This window comes from Musca autumnalis, unplaced genomic scaffold (genome assembly GCF_047663935.1).
Source record: "Musca autumnalis isolate F117 unplaced genomic scaffold, ASM4766393v1 scaffold_2, whole genome shotgun sequence".
Classification (NCBI taxonomy): Eukaryota; Metazoa; Arthropoda; class Insecta; order Diptera; family Muscidae; genus Musca; species Musca autumnalis.
Window position 1 is genome coordinate 78,854,792 of NW_027411755.1, and position 22,406 is coordinate 78,877,197.

At 32.7% G+C, this 22,406-nt stretch overlaps 1 protein-coding gene across 2 annotated transcripts in view; it reads right to left on the reverse strand.

Moving 5' to 3' along the window:
* Window positions 1-22,406, reverse strand: part of LOC141394144 (uncharacterized) — a 44,739-nt gene that overhangs the window by 20,259 nt on the left and 2,074 nt on the right. Inside the window, exon 1 of one of the 2 annotated variants that reach the window (XM_073968078.1) lies at window positions 3,157-3,347. The exons of the other annotated variant lie outside the window; for it this stretch is intronic. Within the exon in view, the coding sequence (XP_073824179.1) occupies window positions 3,157-3,232 (76 nt within the window). The 5' untranslated portion in view covers window positions 3,233-3,347. Of the gene's footprint in view, window positions 1-3,156; window positions 3,348-22,406 lie in introns of those variants that run through there. 2 annotated transcript variants of the gene reach the window in all.

A 22,406-nucleotide genomic window follows, 5' to 3' on the forward strand; every position in this document is an offset into this window, starting at 1 on the left:
CGCGATGTGAGTTCACTGTATATCGAAATAGAGAAATAAATACTCTTGTATCTTTAAGATGGCATTTTAGGATTTTTATGTGCTCGCAATATTTGATCTTTATGACAAGAGATAAATCTTTGCAAATTAATATTCTTATTGGTTTGGAAGATATGAGCCTGTCAAAATAATCCATTCCACATCTAGGATCCTTAGCTTTGGGACCCATCAAAACATCTTCTATCACGCTGCAGTGTTAAGAGGGTAATATGTTCGTGTTTCACAGTTTTACATTTACAAAATACGTTAAAATTAGGCAACATGCACTCACTTTTGCTCGCCACTGTATGTGTACGCGAGGAACTATACGAACATGAGGAACTGAACTGTGGTTAATTCAGTATAGCAAAGAAGTAACTTATTCATCAAGTATAAAAAATCAAAATTATTGTTACTGCCTCAAACTTGTATATCAATAAATGCGTTTAATGGGTATATCATTGAGCTAATATGAATCCGGGTGAACTCATTGATGGCATGTTTGCGGAACAATTGTATTACCAAATAAAGCTGAATCTTAAATATTGCGAACTGTATCTGGATTTTAACAGATCGCAATATCGATCATATGTTGACAATGTTATGTTTTTAGTGCAGAAGTTTTGCGAGCAATGGGAACTGGGAAGTGTCAAATAACTCCTAATTCGGTTAAAAATTGTAGCTAAAATCCTCAAAATTACTAGTAATTTTGTTGAAAAATTGTAGGACAAATTCTAGCTAACTCGCTTAAAATTTATAGCTAAAGTCCCCAAAATACCGAAAATCGGTACGTAACGTTATATGGAGGCTATACCAAAACTTAGACCTATGTTGTATATTTCTAGTGAATTGTGATGAATGGGAACTTCAAATGTCAAATAACAGCTTGTACGGTAGAGAAGTTTCCTGACTGCAGGGAACCTTAACGGATAGTTTAGTCAAAAAATTTAGGCAAAGCCTTTAAAATACAGAAAATCGGGAGGTACCGTTATGTCGGCGCTATACCAAATGTCAAATGCTAAGTTACGGGCAGTTCAGTTAAAAAATTTTGTCTTAAATCCTAAAAAAACATGAACCTATGTTGACAATTTTTGATGGAGAGGTGTGATGACCATTAAGAACTTCAAATGTCAAATTACAGCTAGTTTGGTAAAAATTTTAGATAAAAATCCACAAAATACTGAAAATCAGGAGGCACCATTATATATCCAAACGTGGACAAATGTCAAATTACAGCTACACGGATTAAAAATTGTAGCCAAACTCCTCAAATTACTGAAAATCGGGAGGTACTGTTATATGGGGGCTATATTCAAACATGGAGCTATGTTGCCAATTTTTGGTGGAGAGGTATGGTTACCACTGAAAACTTAAAATGTCAAATTACAGCTAGTTCGGTTAAAATATTCAGGAAAAATCCTCAAAATACCGAAAATCGGGAGGTACCGACGGGCCTACATATGTCGACAATTTTTGGTGGAGAGGTGTGCTGACCGCTAAAAACTTCAAATGTCAAATTACAGCTATTCCGATTAAAAATTGAAGCCAAACTACTCAAATTACTGAAAATCTGGAGGTATCGTTATATGGGGGCTATATTCAAACATGGACTTATGTTGACAATTTTTGATGGAGAGGTGACCGCTAAAAACTTCAAAAGTCAAATTGCAGCTAGATCGGTTAAAAATTGTAGAAAAAATCCTCAAAATATCGAAAATCGGGAGGTACCGTTATATGGGGGCAATATCCAAACATGGACCTATGTTGACAATTTTTGATGGAGAGGTGTGGTGTTCACTAAGAACTTCAAAAGTCAAATTGCAGCTAGGTTGAAAATTGTAGCCGAAATCATCAAATTACTGAAAATCGGGAGGTACCGTTATATGGGAGCTATACGAAAACATGGACCTATGTCCATGTCAAATTACCGGGTACCGTTATATGGGGGCTATACCAAAACGTGGGCTGATATAGTCCATCATCGAACTTGACCTGCCTGCAAATTTCAGCGTCCTATCTCAATTTTTGTGGATGCTAGAGTAATTACCACAGACTGACGGAGGAACGGACAAACATAGATCGACTCAGAATTTTACACTGATCAAGAATATATATACTTTATAGGGTAAATAGGCAAATGAGTATATCAATGCGTTACAAACGGAAAAATAAACTTAATATACTATGGTGGATGGTATAAAAACTCGAATATTTATGATCAAAAATTGTTTTGTTGTTTTATAAAATATCCTCCAGCATGTTTTATGTATTTTGCATGATGCTTTGACCTTGTCATGGTGAAGAATGATTCGTCTTCTCTTGTTCGTTTTCCGAATTTCTCCGAAGACTTCAGACAAACAAATTGTGGTGTACCACTCAAGCTTGCGACATGGCAAGTTTTGCGAAGAGACATACTACCATTTCCTTCGAAGTGCTTCCTCCACGAACAAGTTTCTTTGGATTTGTCTCGTCTTGGAAGACCCACCCGGTCGATTGCTGTTTTGTTTCTGGCTCACACGCATAGATCCATGATTCGTCACCTGTGACGATCTTATAAATGTTTTTGAAGCAGCGTGCTCGTACTTCGTGAATATTTCGTAGCGCAAATTAACAGGAGTTTTTTGAACGACTGTCAAATAGTGTCGGCCACGATTGAATTCATTAGACCAATATTTTTCTTCATCGTCATACAAAGATTTAAGTTCATTGATGCACTCTTGTCCAGATAACCCACGTGGAAAGTTGTGAAAAGTTATCGGATATAAAAGAAATTTTTTAAGTCGCTGTAAACAACGCAACACATAGTCGTACGTCAAACGGTACCGAGTGCGTTCATACCAAAAAATTTCAAACTTTCCAATGCATATGTCAAATGGTGCCTAGGTCAGAAACATATCGAGTAACCCTCGTATTCAACAATAAATAGAAGACGGCATAAAAGTGAATTGTCTTTGTAAAACAAATATATCAAAATTACTAAAACTACCCAAGTTTTTGTAAACATTTTATCTTTTCTCAGATTTGACAATAGCATGAAATAGTCGTCAGCAGGATTAACCAGACTATTGCGAGGATATGCATTCCATATTCCCACATCAAGAGTTAAAATAAATATTCACAGTATCCTTACTTACTTACCTCCACAGATATTCCCTGTGTGATGTAACAATATCAATATAAACACAAACCATGTATATTTTAGTATGATCCGCATTTTATAGTTGGCTGTAACCTTTTAAGTTTGTTAGGTTTTTTAAGACGTATAAACATAAACTTATTTTGTTGTTAAACAGGGTTATGTACTGCATCATAAAATGTCAGTCTAACTCGAAATGGAGAGCACTGAATGCATGGTACATGTCTTGTGGTGGCTTACAAATGCAAGTATGTACATATGCAAATAAAAGTGAATGGCGATGGTTAAATACGGCTATTTTTTGGTTTTAGCAATAACATAAAAAGTACAACCGTATAAGCGAACATTATTTTATCTGCTGCCATAGAACCATTAAAACGATGAACTGAACAAAAATAAAAAGGATGCAATCCAAACTTACCACCAAAACCCTTTACACTTTTTTAGATAAACATGTGTTTCATTTAACGTACATATATTAAATGGAATTACAATTTAAAGTACGAGTTTTATTAAAATTTGTTTAGTGTAGTGAAATATTATTCCAGCAAAATGTATGATTACAAAATGTTGTTCGTCAAATTGTGCAATATGCAGCTAGGATAAAATGCGTTTTACTTGCTTATAATAGTACGTATACGTCAAATAAATCTTCGTCATAAATGTATTGGGTTTTATTTGAACCTATGAAATATTAGCCAGCAAAAAGTATGATTCCAACATGTTGTTCGTCAAATTGTGCAAATTCCCATGCACTTCATATTTTTGCATGTGCCTCCAAAAGTTTATAATAGTATGTATACGTCAAATAAATCTTCGTCATAAATGTATTGGGGTTTATTTTACGTATTCGCTATGGAATTGACATTTGAAACCCCAGGGTTTCATATATCTAAATGCATACTTTGAAATTAATTTTGGAATCAATTTTAAGATGCTATAAAAATGCACTTCTTGGCATGCATGTTTTTAACGTTTTATAGGGAATAGGAACTGAAAAATATCCTTAAATAAATAAAATAAATTTACTATTTATGTAAAGCAAAAATATTAAAAACTTTATTACGTTAATGCAAATTATAAAACTATATGCCTCAGTGCATAAGCGGCTGCGATTTTCATTGGCTTCCCATCATCGCACTGTGGTCCCAATCTGCGACAAAAATCGATATCAACAAATTTCAATGACAATTGTGTCTAAACATATCATATTTTAATTTCCAGCAATGTTATTATAATTTGTAACGGTACTTAACAAAGCAAAATAAAAGGAGTTGATATTTAAGCATGATAAATTCTTACACAGCAAAAAACTGAAAATTTAAAAGATATTTTTTTTTTTTTTGAAATGGAAGTCGTAGTTAATGGCATTTTAATTACTTTTACATCAAAACGTGTACACATTATTTGCATAAAATGTGTTGGAAATTAACTTCTTTCAATACATTTTTGTGTTTTTTACAGGTCCTTAAAATCGAAGTTGAGTTTTACAAACTATGCCATACTATGCCATTCTCATTTTTTGGACAATCTTCAAAATAGTGCCATTACACTTGTACATTTTAGATATATGTATGATGCCCCATAGAAAATGAAAAACAAGTAAAAATATTAAGTTCGGGGTATGATAAGCCCCCACCATGAATTTTCTGACCTCATATGGAATAATTAGCTTCCTTTCCATTCCACATTATCAGGTAGAGACGTTTTATCACCACTGAAAACCACATAACCAAATTACAGCCAATTTAGGTCGTAAATATACATAAAAACTTCAAAGAACCTGAAATCAGACGGTACCGGGGCTGGGGAGGGCTCCACCAAAACCTGGACCTATGTTCACACTTTTTGGTGGTTTCCCGATCAATGAGAACTCCTAATACCAAATTACAGTCTATTAGGACCGAAAATGTAGATAATAACTTCAAAATACTTAAAATCGGAAGGTACCGTTTTATGAGTATTATACCAAAATTTGGACCTGTGTCCACAATTTTTGGTGCATATGGTTAACCCCAAATAGCAAATTACAGCCAATTCAAGCCGAAAATGTAGACAAAAGCTTCAAAATACCTGAAATCAGGTGGTTTTGCTATATGGGGGCTATGGGAAAAACTGGTCCCATATTATTTTTTTACTTATTTTAAGCATTTCCAAAAAAAAATCAGATCGATACGTTGATTAAAAATATTTTTGTCACACCTTCCCATGCAAGTGGAATCTCTGTGCATTGGTTCTGATTTCAAAGTAGACTGCAACTAAATAAGTCCATATTTATATTAAGCAATTTTCCAATTGTCAGTTTGATGGAGAGAGAGGTGAGGCATATGGTAACGCTTTGCCTCTCAACACCCTCTCTCACCTACAAATTGACAATTGCCGCAAGGAAAATTGCCTAATGTAAATATGGACTAATATATAATTAATAAAAGTATTGCCCACTCCATGCAAACGTGCGCAAAATCCACACTTCAGTAACATCTACAAAGCAACCCGTAAAAGGACCAAGAGTGTCGTGGTGTTACTTTGCAATCGGAGTCTGGAGTCGGAGTCTAGCCAATTTTGCTGGAGTCGGAGTCGTGAAAAAAATCTCGACTCCGACTCCGAGCAAAATTCTTCTTTTCTAATTTCATTAAAAGAATTTTTATTTTTATATGGTAGAGATATTAACATTATTTATTTATTCATGTAAGCAAATGCTTTAATACAGCCACGATCACCCATATACGTTAACGTGACTGCAACAACAAAATATGTTCTCTTTATTCTCATCTGTCGTGGTTTAGCAAAGGAAAGACTCGCTCAGAGAGACTAATGCACAAAATATTTTGAGCACCACCGCTTTAATTTAATTATTTTTGGTCCAATTGATCCACATAATTTTTGCAAACAAATGTAAAGTTCCATGGCAATACAATTATAATTACACCTTTTCTGAATCGATTTCTTAACATAACATCACATTTATGGCAAAACTTATATACACTTTGGAACACTGGTTTTAGATCCCACTTATTTACAGCCCACACTATAATACGGAAAGTGTATTACATTTTTGTTTTGGCCAAAATTCATGTAACACTACGAAATAGTAGTCGACAATCGACAAAATGAAACGATCACGCTATGTGTGCCAGCTCGTCCGTCCAGTCCATTTGTCGATTAATATTTTAATCAAACTTCAGGCAAAATTAAAGGCCGACCGTCACTAAATTTTGTATGGAGGTCAGGTTCCGATATGAATACAAACAAATACAATAACTCACACTGAAAACTGAACCCCCTTCATTACCAAAAATATTTTGTTTTTACAGTGTTTTATTTAACTTGCTTTGGTCCGTTTAGTTCAAATCTGGTAACTCATATTTATTAAAATATATTAAAGGTAATATTTTAAATGCTTAATATCTTTAAGTTTGATCGGTAAGGACTACACTTCGATCCAAATATATTACCCACATATTATCATTGTTATTATCATTGTCATTAAAGGACACACGGTGAATATTCGTTCAGAATAACCCCAATTATAATACGATCTTTAAAACAAATATTTTCATATGAAAGGGAAATTACAGATTTTTCTGTTGCCAGGATATGAATCGCAACGTTATGTAAAAGATTACAACCCAATCCTTCGTAAATAGTTGACTTTACCTGTCAGCAATGCTAGGAATGTGCTTTAAATATTATGTAAGTATTTCTGTCGAATGATTAATTGTACCTAATTTGATATTAGATATTATTAAAGCGGTTCATTTTGACTGTGTGTCCTTTATTAGATTTTGTTATGTACACGCAGAAAAATATATGTTAGAAATATTGTTCAATCCAAACAAATATTTGTTTGGTACTGGTTGCAAACAAATATATGTTTGGATCCAAACATGATTTGTTTGTGTCCAAACAAATATATGCAAGTGAGCATACATTGCAATGTGTTTTATATTGCAATTTACGCTCTCTTGCTCTCAGTAAGCGCCCACTGATGCATGTGTATATTTTTATGTTTGTGGCTTTTGGGTTTGTATCTATAGGTATTATATCTAAACAAATATTTGTTTGCACATAAACATATATTTGTTTGCAGGACCCCAAACATATGTTATGTTTGGGGACTGGTTGCAAACAAATATATGTTTGCTGCAAAATATGTTTGGACATATGCTAGAGAGGCCTTCTTTTCTCCGTGTATCTTCCTATATAACTACGACATTATGTGGGTCCTTTATGGTCCTTTTATATGGGATTCAAAGTGTGGCCCTTACCGATCTAACTTAGAAATATAAAACATTTAACATATACTTTTTAATATAATTTTGAAATTATAACTTTTCGTGGAAAGCTAGTGTCCAAGAGTACACGCAGAAAAATTTATGTTAGAAATATGTTTGGATCCAAACAAATATATGTTTGGGACCGGTTGCAAACAAATATATGTTTGGATCCAAACATAATATATTTGGGTCCAAACAAATATATGTTTGCAACATTTTGTAACATATCTCAATTTGATATGTTTGGGTAAAACATATTTTTTTATGTTAGAAAATTTTTTTCATGGGTGTAGAGAGGATGTTTGTCAACGAGAGTAATAACAGTGCTCTCGCGCCTGTGGAATGCTGTTTTATAATAAAGAGTTGTGTGTATTGTATAATAGAAGACGTAGAAGCGAAGGAGGGGGCTTTGGTGGCATGTATGCGTCAAAATCGTGTGTTTCTTGTTTTGTTGTTGTTAAAAAAGGAGAAGAAAAGAAGAAATGATATGAATTATATTTTTTCTTTCTTCAGTGTTTTAGTTGCCTTTGTAGAGTCAAGACGGTAAAGTGAGTGAATAAATCAGTGCTTGGTGTTTTCTTAAAGAAATTGTGCTTTTTAGTAAATTAAATGCCCAATACATTTTATAATTGAATCGGAAAGTTGAATGGAATTGTTTTATTGGACAAGGAAGAAATCGCATTTAATATTGGTAATTACATACATACATAGTTATGTACCTATGTGTTTGTTGTTCTTTTGCCTTTCAATAAAAAACCACAACATTTCTGTGTATACTATAGAGATAGCCAGTGAGTTCTTACTGAGAGCAAGTGAGCACACATTTTAAAGTGTTTTACATTGAATTTTACGCTCCCTTGCTCTCAGTAAGCGCCCACTGGTGCATGTGTTTGTTTTTTTTTGTGCCTTTTGGGTTTTTTTTTGCACCCAAACATATAAAATGTTTGCACCCAAACATAAAATTGTTTCCACCCAAACATATCTTCGTTTGCACCCAAACATATATATCTTTGCACCCAAACATAAATATCTTTGCACCCAAACATATATTTGTTTCCACCCAAACATATATTTGTTTGCAGACCCAAACATATATTATGTTTGGGACTGTAGCAAACATATATATGTTTGCTGCAAAATATGTTTGGGACATATGTTAGAGAGGCCGTTTTTTTGCGTGTAGTGGTTTAGGCTATCACATTATCGGCCCCTTGCTACTATTACTCTCACTTGTTTTTATTTATTTTTTTATAGAAATCCTATAAGTCTTCTGCTAAAAGTCCTACTGGTCTTTTCATCATATCTTCTTTGATAGGGTCTATTGGACTACTATGAACGACCTTGTGGTCTTCTATGAGAATTCCTGCTGATCATCAACATAAAGACCAACATGTTTTCTACATGAGTCCTAAGATCTTCTATGAGGAAACATACTGGACTTCAATGAAGAGATCAGAAGAAATCGATTTTCCTAATAAACATATTGAAACCAAGGAAAGCAAAACAATTTTGCGCTGTAAAATTTTTAAGAATTAATCCCCTTTTTCAGATTACCGGTAATGCAGAAAGTAGCTTGTTTACATTACTATCTAATGGGTTACATAATGACTAACAGTTCCGAATTTTTGTTGGGATGTATACCGCCAATAGAATAAGGTAAAAACAGCAAAAAGCGGTATAAAAAGTAATAAGGCAAAGCCGATGCCTAAAAATAGTATCCAGCATTCTGTACACGCAAAAAAAATCGGCCTCTCTAACATATGTCCCAAACATATTTTGCAGCAAACATATATATGTTTGCAGCAGTCACAAACATAATATATGTTTGGGTCTGCAAACATATATATGTTTGGGTGGAAACAAATATATGTTTGGGTGCAAACATATATATGTTTGGGTGCAAAGATAATTATGTTTGGGTGCAAAGATATATATGTTTGGGTGCAAACAAAGATATGTTTTGGTGGAAACAATTTTATGTTTGGGTGCAAACATTTTATATGTTTGGGTGCAAACATTTTATATGTTTGGGTGCAAACATTTTATATGTTTGGGTGCATAAAAATACAAACCCAAAAGGCACAAAAAAAAACAAACACATGCACCAGTGGGCGCTTACTGAGAGCAAGGGAGCGTAAAATTCAATGTAAAACACTTTAAAATGTGTGCTCACTTGCTCTCAGTAAGAGCTCACTGGCTATCTCTATAGTATACACACAAATGTTGTGGTTTTTTATTAAAAGGCAAAAGAACAACAAACACATAGGTACATACAAAAATCCAAAGAAATATATAACACACTTTAATAAAAGAAAAACTGATTGAAATAATTTGTAGTCACACTTTTAAAAAGGAAAAATATATAGAAACGTAGTTGAACGCTTCTCCTTAGTTGTGAAATAAAACAAATTGTCCTCTTAGTTGAAATCATCAGCGGGGAATCGGTATCTAGAATCAAATGATTATGTAATAAATAAATATGGATATTCCATATTTCAAATATACTTAAGTATGTATGTAATTACCAATATTAAATGCGATTTCTTCCATGTCCAATAAAATAATTCCATTCAACTTTCCGATTCAATTATAAAATGTATTGGGCTTTTAATTTACTAAAAAACACAATTTCTTTAAGAAAACACAAAACACTGATTTATTCACTCACTTTACCGTCTTGACTCTACAAAGGCAACTAAAACACTGAAGAAAGAAAAAAAATATAATTCATATCATTTCTTCTTTTCTTCTTCGTTGGTTAACAACAACAAAACAAGAAACACGAGTTTGACACATACATGCCACCAAAGCCCCCTTCTTCGCTTCTACGTCTTCTATTATACAATACACACAACTCTTTATTATAAAGCAGCATTCCACAGCCGCGAGAGCACTGTTATTACTCTCGTTGACAAACATTCTCTCTCCACCCATGAAAAAAATCTTCTAACATAAAAAGTATGTTTTACCCAAACATATCAAATTGAGATATGTTACAAAATGTTGCAAACATATATTTTTTTGGACCCAAACATATTATGTTTGGATCCAAACATATATTTGTTTGCAACCGGTCCCAAACATATATTTGTTTGGATCCAAACATATTTCTAACATAAATTTTTCTGCGTGTATAAACGACTACACCCAATGTTCGATTAAATACGACTTTAGAAGCGGATTGATACTTACCATATTTCAAATATTGCCCAAGATGACATTAAATTATACGCGATTGCACTATGCAACACTGAAAATGCAAACAACTTCTAGTATGCATTAGGGTTATGACTTTTTTACAACCTCATATCCCTGTATCATAGCGTGATGAGTTTTGCCATAAGATTACATAAAATCTTAATTATAAGGTGATTCGGTGAGAAAACCTCACGCATAAAATTATTTTAAAATTTGAATTTATCAAAATTATGGACAATTTTTTGAAGTCACTGAAAACAGATATATAATTGAAAATAAACTTTAGAGCCACATGAGATAATTAAAATGACATAAAATTTATTCCTCGCAATTTTTCCTCAATTCTGAGAATCGTAAAAACGTCGTAAACGCTTTTATTCAAAAATATAATTTTTTAACAAAAAACAAAAAATTTTAAATTTTTTCAAAGTGACTTTTTTCGCGGCTTTTTAATATTTAAATGAAATAAACGTTATTATAGTTATTAGTAGGCTTATATTTGTTCATTCGTGCAATAAAAAACAATTTTTTGACAAAAAATTTTTTCATTTCATATATTTTTTCAAAAAAATATTTTTTTAAAATCGATTTGTGCGTGAACTTTTTTATATTTCAATGGAATAAACGATAGCATAGTGATTAATAGGCAAAAGTTCATTCATCCCTGCTACAGGAAATCGTTTTTGAGGAAAAATGTCAAAAAGTCATAACCCTAGTATGCATATTTTGAAAGTACATATTTAGACTACATAAACCCTAGTAGGGTTTTGTCCTGTCAGATCCAGTTCGGATTTTATGGCCTCATCTAAACCGGGCTAAATCTACACATTTTCGCATTTATCAGGCCCTAATCCTAGAAACGAATAGGAATTTGGCCTTGCTGTCTTTAGCAATATTGTAGCCCTAAACTAGTAAAACTTATCATTTGAAAAAACCTCATAAGAAAAACACCATCTAGGGCCTCAAAATATATAAAATATAGACAATTTTACATAATTTCTGAACTTCTGTTCAGTATCGGCTAAACTATTGGGAGTTGAACCAAGTAACCTTTTGCAAAAATTTTCCAAATAAAGTTCTTCACAATTCTTTAGAACATTCTGAAACTCTAAAATGCTTACTTCATGTTGTTTCAGCGGTATTTTGCAGCATATCTTTTACAACACGTATTTCAAACACAGTTTCAAATAAACAAATAAATAAATAAATATTCAGAAAAAATTAAAGGTTTTGGAGATACGGTGCGAAATGTATAAAAATTGTGGAATTTTTGCATATATTTTGAAATTTGAGGCAATAAATGTAGTTTTTCGAGTTCATTATTTCTCCAAATATTTTATTCTTGTCCTTATCTACAAATTTGCTTCAGAGGTCATAAGAAAATTCGCATTGGTTTCAGAGATATAGCCCCGAATTTCTTTAAAAACTCAATATTTAACCATGTTTAGATAGGGCTATAAAATCTGAGCTGGATCTGACACAACAAAACCCAACTAGGGTTTCTTGTCGTTTGGGTCTGTACTTTCATAAAATCATCAGTTCGAATTGTTTGCACAAGATCACCTTAAAAATGTTGCACAGTGTTGTTATTTAAAATATTAAGAACACACTTTGCGAACAGTTCAGCTCAACATCCTGCTGAACCTCGAATGAAGCAATAGATACATTAAACAAGTAAAAAGTGTCAGTCGAAAAAAATTTGCCGGTAGATTTATACCCTCACCCGTGTTTAGGATGTACAAAATTTAGACCCAATCGGTTACTCCATTTGAAAGTTATTATGTGTTCCAAACAGGGCTAAATAGACTTCCAATTGTGTGAAACTGATTTTGTCAGGAAATATATGGAATCTTAAACCATAATTTCGAAGAAACATATTTTATACGGTATACAAAGGCATTAACTACATTGCAGCAACAGCTTTTGGTACCAAAAGAGTGGACCGAAAGAGTAAAACGATAGTCTATATTCGAATTTAATCTATATCTGGTAGACATTTTACGGTTACTGCCTTCGAGAGTTATTGTGAGCAAAATTTTTGCAAAAAGTTTTGAAGTTTGAAGTCCAATTTAAGTCTGCAAAAAAGAATTGGAGTGAACATTACAGAACATTTAAAGTGACGCTCCATTTAACAAAAGTACTATAAAACACAAGAAAAATTATAATTTTTGAAAATTTATATAAATTTTGAAAATGTATTTATTACTACGGACCTCCAGGCGCCACACATTTTTTTATTTTGTTCATTTTTCATAATTTACACCCTCCCCTATTAATTAAAAATAAACTTTGTTTACTTTTATTAAGAACTAGCAGACCCGGGTCCGCGTTGATGGCCCGTAGTAATACGTTTTAATGACAACTTTTTATGGACTTTATGCTTAACAATTCAAAAACAGGTATTTTCTACCTCACTTCTTCGGTCGATTGTCAAACCGAGGAGGATTTTAAATTTATCAACAGATTTGGTCTGTAACCTTTCTTTTCTCTTACGGACTTTGTCGGATTTTTTCACCAATTTATGTTGTTTAGGATTTATTATCGTCTATGTCCCTGTCTTTATCATAAAGCTATCTAATTATAAAAGTTAAAAAAATGTTTAAGTCGAATTCTCCCTCATATTGAGACTTATATATTTTAGTTGTTCATGGCTGATAGACCGCTGAACCTCACCATTTAAGGAAATTTGCAAATATATAGTTTTTCTTGATCGGGGGCGCCACCACCGTTGTCTCGAAAATTAATTTCCAACCCGATGCACACATAAGTTTAGCAAATATAGCGATTATAAAACAATAGTCCCCGAAATTCGTCTACAAATATAAAGCATTTTGGACCACGGGACATTCCTGAACATTTTCTGAAAATTAGGTTCAGTAGTTTTGAAAAGAGTGGGCGTGGTCATCAGTTTTCAAGATATAACATATTAAAACAAGTGGACGTGGTCCGCTATTTTGGCTCCAAATATGTACCTAGAGTGAACACAACTTCATTGTCTACCAAAATGTATGCTGAAACGGATATAATCATAAGTTTGGCTTATACATATAGAATTTAAAAGAAACCCAGGGGGAAGGTACCCCACCTCTTCCGAAATTCATAAAATATACATAACAACGGCAAACATTGAGTTCTTGCGGCAAATTTTATGGAAATCCCTTCAGTAGTATTGGAGTTATGACATATTTAAAAAAAACAGGCCAGGTCTTTAGGCCCTAAAGAAGTACCTAGATTGTAGATTAATCCGTAAATTTTTAAACCGCTACATGCATGATTTTTGCAAATATAACGTTTTTTTTTAAATATCGCATAGGGGAGGTACCCCGCCGACTCTGGAAACTCTATAAAATATGTAGCTGTTTTCTGGGGCCATCCCTGTACATTCAATAACAATTTCAGTAGTTTTTGCAGAAAAGATTTAAATTGAAAATTGGAAAAAGTGGGCGTGGTAAACTTTTCTTTTCATAAAAACCTAAATTGGGTTATGACAGCATTTGATTTTTATCCATAAAGATAAGGCGTTTTTTTAATATGCCCCTTCAAAATTCAAGAAAATATCCATACCATTTTCACCGGGGGTCAACCCTGTATATGCCCTGAAATTTTCAGGAAAATCCGTTCAGTAGTTTTGTAACATATTTTAAAAAGTGGGTGTGGTCACTCTTTGTGTCCTAAAAAAGTGGGTAAGGTCGGGGAAACAACCACAATTGTCTCGCAAATAAACTTCCAAATAAATACATTCCTAATTATTGTAAATGAAACATTTTTTAAAAAATAGGGTATAGGGGAAGTACCACGCCCATTCCGAAACTAAATTTGTAGCATATTTTTACCGGCGGCCATCCCTGTACTTTCCATGACAATTTCGGGAAAATCAGTTCAATAGTGTTTGTAGAAAAGATTAAAATTGAGATTGGCCGTTGTTAAATTTAAAAACCCAAGTCGGGTTATGGCGCACATTTTACAGAAAAAATGATCGAAATCGGTCCAGCCGTTCTCAACTGATGCAATTGACAACGAACGACATTTAATTCTTATTAATAAAGATTAAATAAGTACGAAGCTAGTTTTTTAGGAACAATTTTCTTAAATTCTGATCCAGCTAAATTTCTTGCATTTTATAGGGAATAACTGAATGAATATTTACAACAACAAAAAAGTAAAAACAACATTTTAGTCAGTCCGTCCGTCCATTCGCAACGTACAGGTTGCATTTATTGGCTGATTCAAAAAAAATGGGAATATAATTTTTTTAACCGTAGGAAGAATGCTATTGCTTTTGGTGAAAATCGGTTCAGCTTTGGATATAGCTCCCATATATGTATATATATATATATATATATATATACACGGCCAATTTCACGTACACGCTGTATATATGTTCTTCCGATTTTTGGAAGTTCTCCGCAAAAAGAGAAGCAACAATTAATTAAAATTAATAACGCTCTTAAAATAAAAATGGCTTCAAAATATGATACATTTTTTAGTTATTCGGTTATTAGACATCTAAAGGGAAACAACGGTCATTGCTTCAAAAAGGCTGGTCTTTTAGTAAAGCTATAGGAACTGCTGATACTGCAGAAAATAATATTGGCATTGGTCTCAATATGTAGAAAATAACAATATTGAATACTGTGTTAATGATTGATTGCGACATTTTAACTACGTATTATCCCCTTTTGTGTTTTTAAACAATCGCCCTGATCATATTTGTTCTTCCATTGCTCACTGTAAAGATTTTATTGATAAATATATGTAAGTGGCGAAATAAAAAACACTTTTTATTTCACTTCCAAATAAAAATTCAAATTCTGTTTATTCGCGCTTCCTTTCCACTTATGTATATTGACTTACATTTGCCTATTATTCCTCGATTTATCTATAACAAATTTTAATTTATAACGTAGGAATTCATCGGTCCCCAAAGCTCGACTGTATAGAGGTGTCCAAAGAAACGATCTTCTGAGAAAATTCTCTTTGACACCCCCATATGACATGGACAAACGTGTTTGCGAAAAAAAAAACAAAACATTTTAGATATCAACAAAAAACTCAAAGAAAAATAAAACTTGTATTGTCCCGCAGAATCAATTCAATCAAGGTTTCGACTGTTCTATTTTCGATCAAAATACAAAGTATTTTTAGGTCACACTAGAGTTGTTATTAATTAATATATTAAAACACTAGGCGTTCTCACCTCGAGTTTCCCACTACCGTAATTTCATGGTAATACTCTAGCATCGAAATCGATCTAAGAACGCATTATTTCATGACATTGTTTCAATAAAACCACTTTAGTGCGACCTTCGATTTAGTATTACTTAAAAATAATTTCATAAAACAAACACTTGTTGCATTAACACTCAAATTTAAGAGTATGTAAACAAAGAAGGAAATATTATATGACATACTCGTATAATGTAGTTCGTACATATTAAAGAAAAATAAACAAATTGTTTTCGTTTATAATGCTGACCAAGATTCATTTAGTAACGTTATTCAGAAAGCAAATTCAGGCCTTAGTCTTCTCTTGACGCCAACAGTTTTTTGTAGCGAGAAGTACACAAAAAAGAACAAAACTACGAAATATTATTGGCATAATTAAAAATAGAAGTTATGGAAGTATAATTTTGGTAGAACGAAAAAATTTTCTATTATTTTTAAAACAAAAATGTATTTTGACAGCAAAAGAAGACATCAGCTGGGCTTACAGGGTCGCCTTGTTATTGCATCATGATGCTGACCATGGGTATACTTCAAATTTAAAATTTAAAAAACATTCAAACTTGTCATGACTCATGAGACTACTTTTTAGTAATCATACCATTAATAGAGTTTAAATTTGTATATTGGTGGTATCCAGTTTACATTTTTAGAAAACCATTGGGAGAACGAAATCGTGGTTGGTACAAATTAGCATTTAATTTTCTGCTTAATCTTTGGGAAGGATGTCACAAGAAGGAATCGAAATTTGTCCAAAACCGTGTTGTATTCGCACTAGGGCGATGACTTTTTTACATCCTCGTATTCGTGTATCGTATTTTGATGAGTTTTTGTTCAAGATTAGATAAAATCCTACATATAAGGGGATTCGATACAAAACCTCCCACGCAAACCAATTTGAAATGAATTATTTTTTTTTTTATATTGTGCGTGAAGTTTTATATGTATCAATACAGGCAAACAAGGTTGTATAAAAGTCAACACAATATCACACACGCACGTCTTCATTAAAAAATATTCGAATTTTATGCTCCACTTGCAGTAGTCTTAATTAGGGGGATAACTGTTATACAACCTCTTTTCCCTGTATCATATTTCAATGAGTTTCTATTTCAAAAGAATAGTTCGTACTAAAACCTATTCTTTTTAAATTTGGTTTTTATAAAAAATGATAAGCATTCTCTTGTATATCAGTATTTTCATTACATTTATTTTGAACATGTTTTGAATTTTACCAAAATGTTTTAAAAATTGTGCGTATTGAATATTTTTGGGATTGCCACAATCCATAACATTTTGTATTAATCCCAATTTACATTGGGCGAGTTTACTTGCGGCAATTGTCATTTTGTAGGAGAGAGAGGTGAGGCATATGGTAACCCTTTGCCTCTCAGCCCCCTCTCTCACCTACAAACTGACAATTGCGCAAGTAAACTCGCCTAACGTAAATTGGGATTAATACAAAATGTTATGGATTGTGGCAATCCCAAAAATATTCAATACGCACAATTTTTAAAACATTTTGGAATAATGATGGTACTGAAATGAAAACATCAACATATTGTTTTCCCCATCATAAACATATTTTTATTTTTTTTATTGGGTCTCTTTCCTTCGTTTCTTTCAGACGATTTCGTTGGTATATTTTTGTTAAGAAAACCAAAAATATGAGGAAAACCAAAATGTGTTTTTGTTTATGAAATAAACGAAAGAAATTTTCAGAAATTTTTTGATACAAAAAGGTGATTCTATTTTAGAAAAATAAAAAAATATTTTCCGAGTGGTTAATGCGGAACTTTTCTCAATATTTAAATGGAATAAACGTTATTTTACTGTCTGTTTTTGAAATTGTTCGTTCGTACTTAAACGTATACGTTTTAGATTTGGTTTTTATACAAATTTAAAAACAGTCGTTCAAGGTCGGTCATTCAGAGTTCTGTTAACAAGTTGAGTTCTGTTAACAACTTTAGACAACAAACATAATAGATTTTATATTATTGTGACGTGAGTTTCTTTGTACTTTCAATCACAATAATGTTTTTGACAACAAACATAACAATTTGAATATTTTGAATATTTTTTGATTTGTCCTCAATATACATACACATTTTCAAAATAATTTTCAAAAAATGTCCAAAAACGTTATGGAAAGATGGGGCTGGATTCTTGTCCTATGAAAAATTTAAGTGAAAAATATTTTCTTTATAATATTTTTCATTTAATTGTTTTTCCCTTTATAAAATTTTTCATTTCACATTTTCATAGAAACAGAATTGAGCCCATGATGTGGGTTATTCTGAATGAAAACTCCCCGTGAGTTTTCTCACTTTCTCCGTTAAGTTGAAACGGCAGAGAAACAAAATTCACGGAAAATTTTTATTTGGATTTTGAATGTAAGATTATCTCAAAATGTCTGGATATAACTTTTCCAACAAATTCCAACAAATTTCTTCTCAAAACGTTGGGTCTCTTTCCATCGTTTTTTTTTTCAGGCGTTTTCGTTCGTTTATTTTTGTTATGAAAACAAAAATGTCAGGCTATGTATTTCCAATTTTCATTAAATTTGGAATGTGTGTCGGAATTAGGTATAGAAAAAAGTTTGCCAAATTATATTGAAGTCGGTTCGGATTTCAATATAGGTTCAGATTTCCCATATACAGTATAATCTCGATAATCCGGACACCACATGTTTCGGCGGTGTCCGGATTACCGAGTAGTGACAAAACATATAATTTTATATCATTAGTAACGGAAGTTTAATAGATAATAGCATGAAATCTAAGGTAAACGAATTAAAGCAAACATCACGCACTGCGACCACTTTAAGACTGGGAGCCGATTGTTTCTTTTGTAGTTTGAATTTTTCCATTTGAAATTTGCATTATTACATTTGAAATTCAAATAATTACATTTGAAAAAATACAACATTTTTGGTTGCATTGGTTTGGTATTTGGGTTTTCGAACTGCAAACAAAATATTTCGAATTTTAAATGAAATAATTCGAATTTCAAATGTAATAATTCGAACTTCATATGAAACAAATTCAAAATGGAAAAAATCGTATTACAAATTTAAATTACAAATGAAGAAATTCAAATTATAAATGAAATAATTCGAATTTCAATTGGAATTCTCAATTAAATTAAGTTAGAAACTCCATTTGTAATTCGTTACATTCCATTTGTAATTCGAAAATTCATTTTATAATTCGAATTATTCTATTTTTAATTCAAATTATTTCAATGGTAATGCTATTCATAAGAATACATGCGTTCTACTTATTTTCATCACAAACGCTTTGTTAATACAGACGTATTTAGGCAAGTCTTTTATAAAGTTGCCAGAAACTTCAAAAATAATAAATTGTTGCAGGTTCTGTATTGAAATATCAACAATTCCCAAAAAGTTGCAGAGCTACGGTTTGCCACTAGAAGCAAAGTCCTTAAAGTGCCATTGATTGCATGTGTGCAAACAAAGATATTCGGGATCAAAGGTAAATTTTTGACACTCTTAATTTTTTTTTTTTTTGGATATTAGTAACCAACCCTTGGGATTTTAGTAACCGTAATTATTATCAAAAAGCGGGTAAGTAAAATTTAAGGTATGCAAATTTTCTATACTACTTTAAAAATGCGTTTGACATACAAATAGTTTATAAAAACGCCCTTATGTTGCTGTATAACAGAGACATTTAAAAATTAACAAGTAAAAAGTCGTTAACTTTGGCCGGGCCGAACTTTTTATAAACATAAAACTAAAATGGAATAGTGAGTTTCTTTTGCTGTCCACAATTTAAGGTGGAAATGTTAAATTAATCTAATCAAAAAATGGATTCAATCATGTGGTACCTTTATATGAGGGCTATATCAAAGTGTGGCCTTATCTTAATATAATTTTTGGTGGAAAAGTTTTGTAACTGCACAGAGAACCTCAAATGTCAAATTACAGCTAGTTCGGTTAAAAATTTTATCTAAAATCCCCAAAATACCGAAAATTGGGAGGTACCATTATATAAAGGTTAAAAGTTTTAGCTAAAACCCTAAAAACGTTGAAAATCGGGATGTACCGTTATATGCGGGCTATAGCAAAACATAGACATATGTTGCCGATTTTTACTGAAGAAATATCGTCACCGCTGAGAAACTCAAATGTCAAATTACAGCTAGTTCGTTTAAAAATGTTAGCTAAAATCTTCAAAATACCGGAAATTGGGAGGTCGCGTTATATGGGGGCTATATCAAAACATGGACCTATGTTGACGATTTTTAGTGAAAAAGTTTCGTCACTGCGGAGAACCTCAAATGTCAAATTACAGCTAGTTCGATTAAAAATGGTAGCTAAAACACACAAAAACCGAAAATCGGGAGTTACCGCAAAACATGGACCCATGTTGACGATTTTAAGTAAAGAACTTTCGTAACCACTGAGAACCACAAATGTCAAATTACAACTAGTTCGGTTAAAAATGGGTGGCACCGTGGTGCAATGGTACGCACGCCCGCCTTGCACGCAGAAGGTCGTGGGTTCGATTCCCCTGCCAGGCAACATCAAAAATTTCCAACAGAAGCAAAATACCCCTCAGTAATGTTGGCGACATTTCCTGAGTATTTATTTCAACCTTGAAAAACTTCTCCACAAGTGGTGTCTTAAGACACGCCGTTCGGACTCGGCGATAAACAGTAGGTCCCATTCTGCTACGTAAATTCAATACGAAATTATTGTCATTTAAAGATTCCCTACAAAAATTATAATTACAAGCAAAACTATCACAACTTATCAAAAAAAAATAATAATTAATATAATTATACATATATTAAAATTTATAGTTATTAGAATAAAAACAAGTAAGAAAAGTCTATAGTCGGACGGAGCCGACCATGGGATACCCTATACCACTATCCCTGGACAATCGCTCTCCACGGAACTTATTTTCAATGATTGTGAAAATTTAATTATCAAATATCACAGATGTAATGTATAATACTTATGACCAAAACCAAAAAAGTTATCTAGCATGACAAAGACATTTTTGTAGCAGGAAAGGAAAATTTAGTTCACATAAACTAAAATGTAATGAAACCCACTTATGTAGTACTACTACTTCCGTTGTTTAATCGCTACGTTATTGAAATTTTTGCCAATTTCACACAAAAGTTTCAGTCCATTTAACCCGCTAAGTATTCTCTGATCTTCACGTTGGTTTGTACGCTTCTTCTTCATCATAAACACAAACTTTGTTCAAAATTTTGCAGGTTATTATTTTGACCTACAGAGCCGCTACAAAATTGGTTAAAATTTTGTTTTTGGTCCATTTCATCCCCTGAACATTTCACGATCATCACCAAAAACTAATCATTTCTATTCTGGCCCGAACCCAACCTCCTTAAAAAATTCGTTACAATCGGTTCATAATTGCGGCCTTAAGTTTGTTTACAATTTTTAATGGACGGACACACATCGCTAAATCGCTTTATCTCGTCGAGATATAAATTTTGGCATATTTCGTGTTGTTACATAAACTTTTGGAGAGACATATGTAGCATGGGATAAAAATGTGGTTCTCTACACAGAACCGATTATATATTAGGCAGTAGGCCCGTTATCTAGCAAACACTTTATTGCAATTTACATCAGAGGATAGGTCAGTAGTTTTTTCCCATATGTAGGCTACTTTGCGAAATATATATGTCCTCAAGGAATTAAAATATCGACCAAAAATAACATTTGTATATTTCTTACAAAAGTAATGGTCCATTTCACCCGCTAAAGAATATCAGATCATCATTCAAAATTGTAGGAATTTTTTTCGACCTATACTCTTACCCGGTGCAAAATTTCGTGACTATTGATGTATAATTGCGACTTCTAGCGAGTTTATTATTACACTACAAACAAATAACGGAATATATTAGACTGTAACTCTGTTATCTGATCATGCACACCAATATAATTGGCATCAATTGAAAGGTCAAGTGTTCCACTTTCCAGTATATCTCATTTGTCCGGAATGTCACTTCTAGGAATTAATAGAGTTGCGTCGTTCATGAACGAACCGGCTCAAAGGAACGATTCCGTAAAAAGAACGAACGGATCCGTATCCAGCCCATTCTTTTATATCGTTCATTTAGATCAAATGTGTTCTTCTTTGACACAGCGGTGCCGAAGTTTTTCGGCAATTTACATACATACGACCCGAATGCATAGAAAGAGCGTACGAAAAAGAGATAATGTTTTGATTTGTTTTTGTTTTGTAGCGTGCGTGCATAAAAACACACTAACACACAGTCATAAGTAGCCAATAGTTTGAATACATTCACATTTTGGGCTGTTCTCTTTTTGGTCACGTCTGATTTAGATCCCCGATGGACGAGTCATTGCTGCTTACAAAATTAGCAGCATTGATTTTGCAGTCAAACTCTAAACAAACGCAAACAGCGCAAATTTCCACACAAAACAAACAATGATTCAGAGAGCTACTCTCGCTCAGTAACTCACCTCGTTCAGTAGCACATCACGGTCATATCTTTCTTTTGCATCATTCGTTCATCTGGTT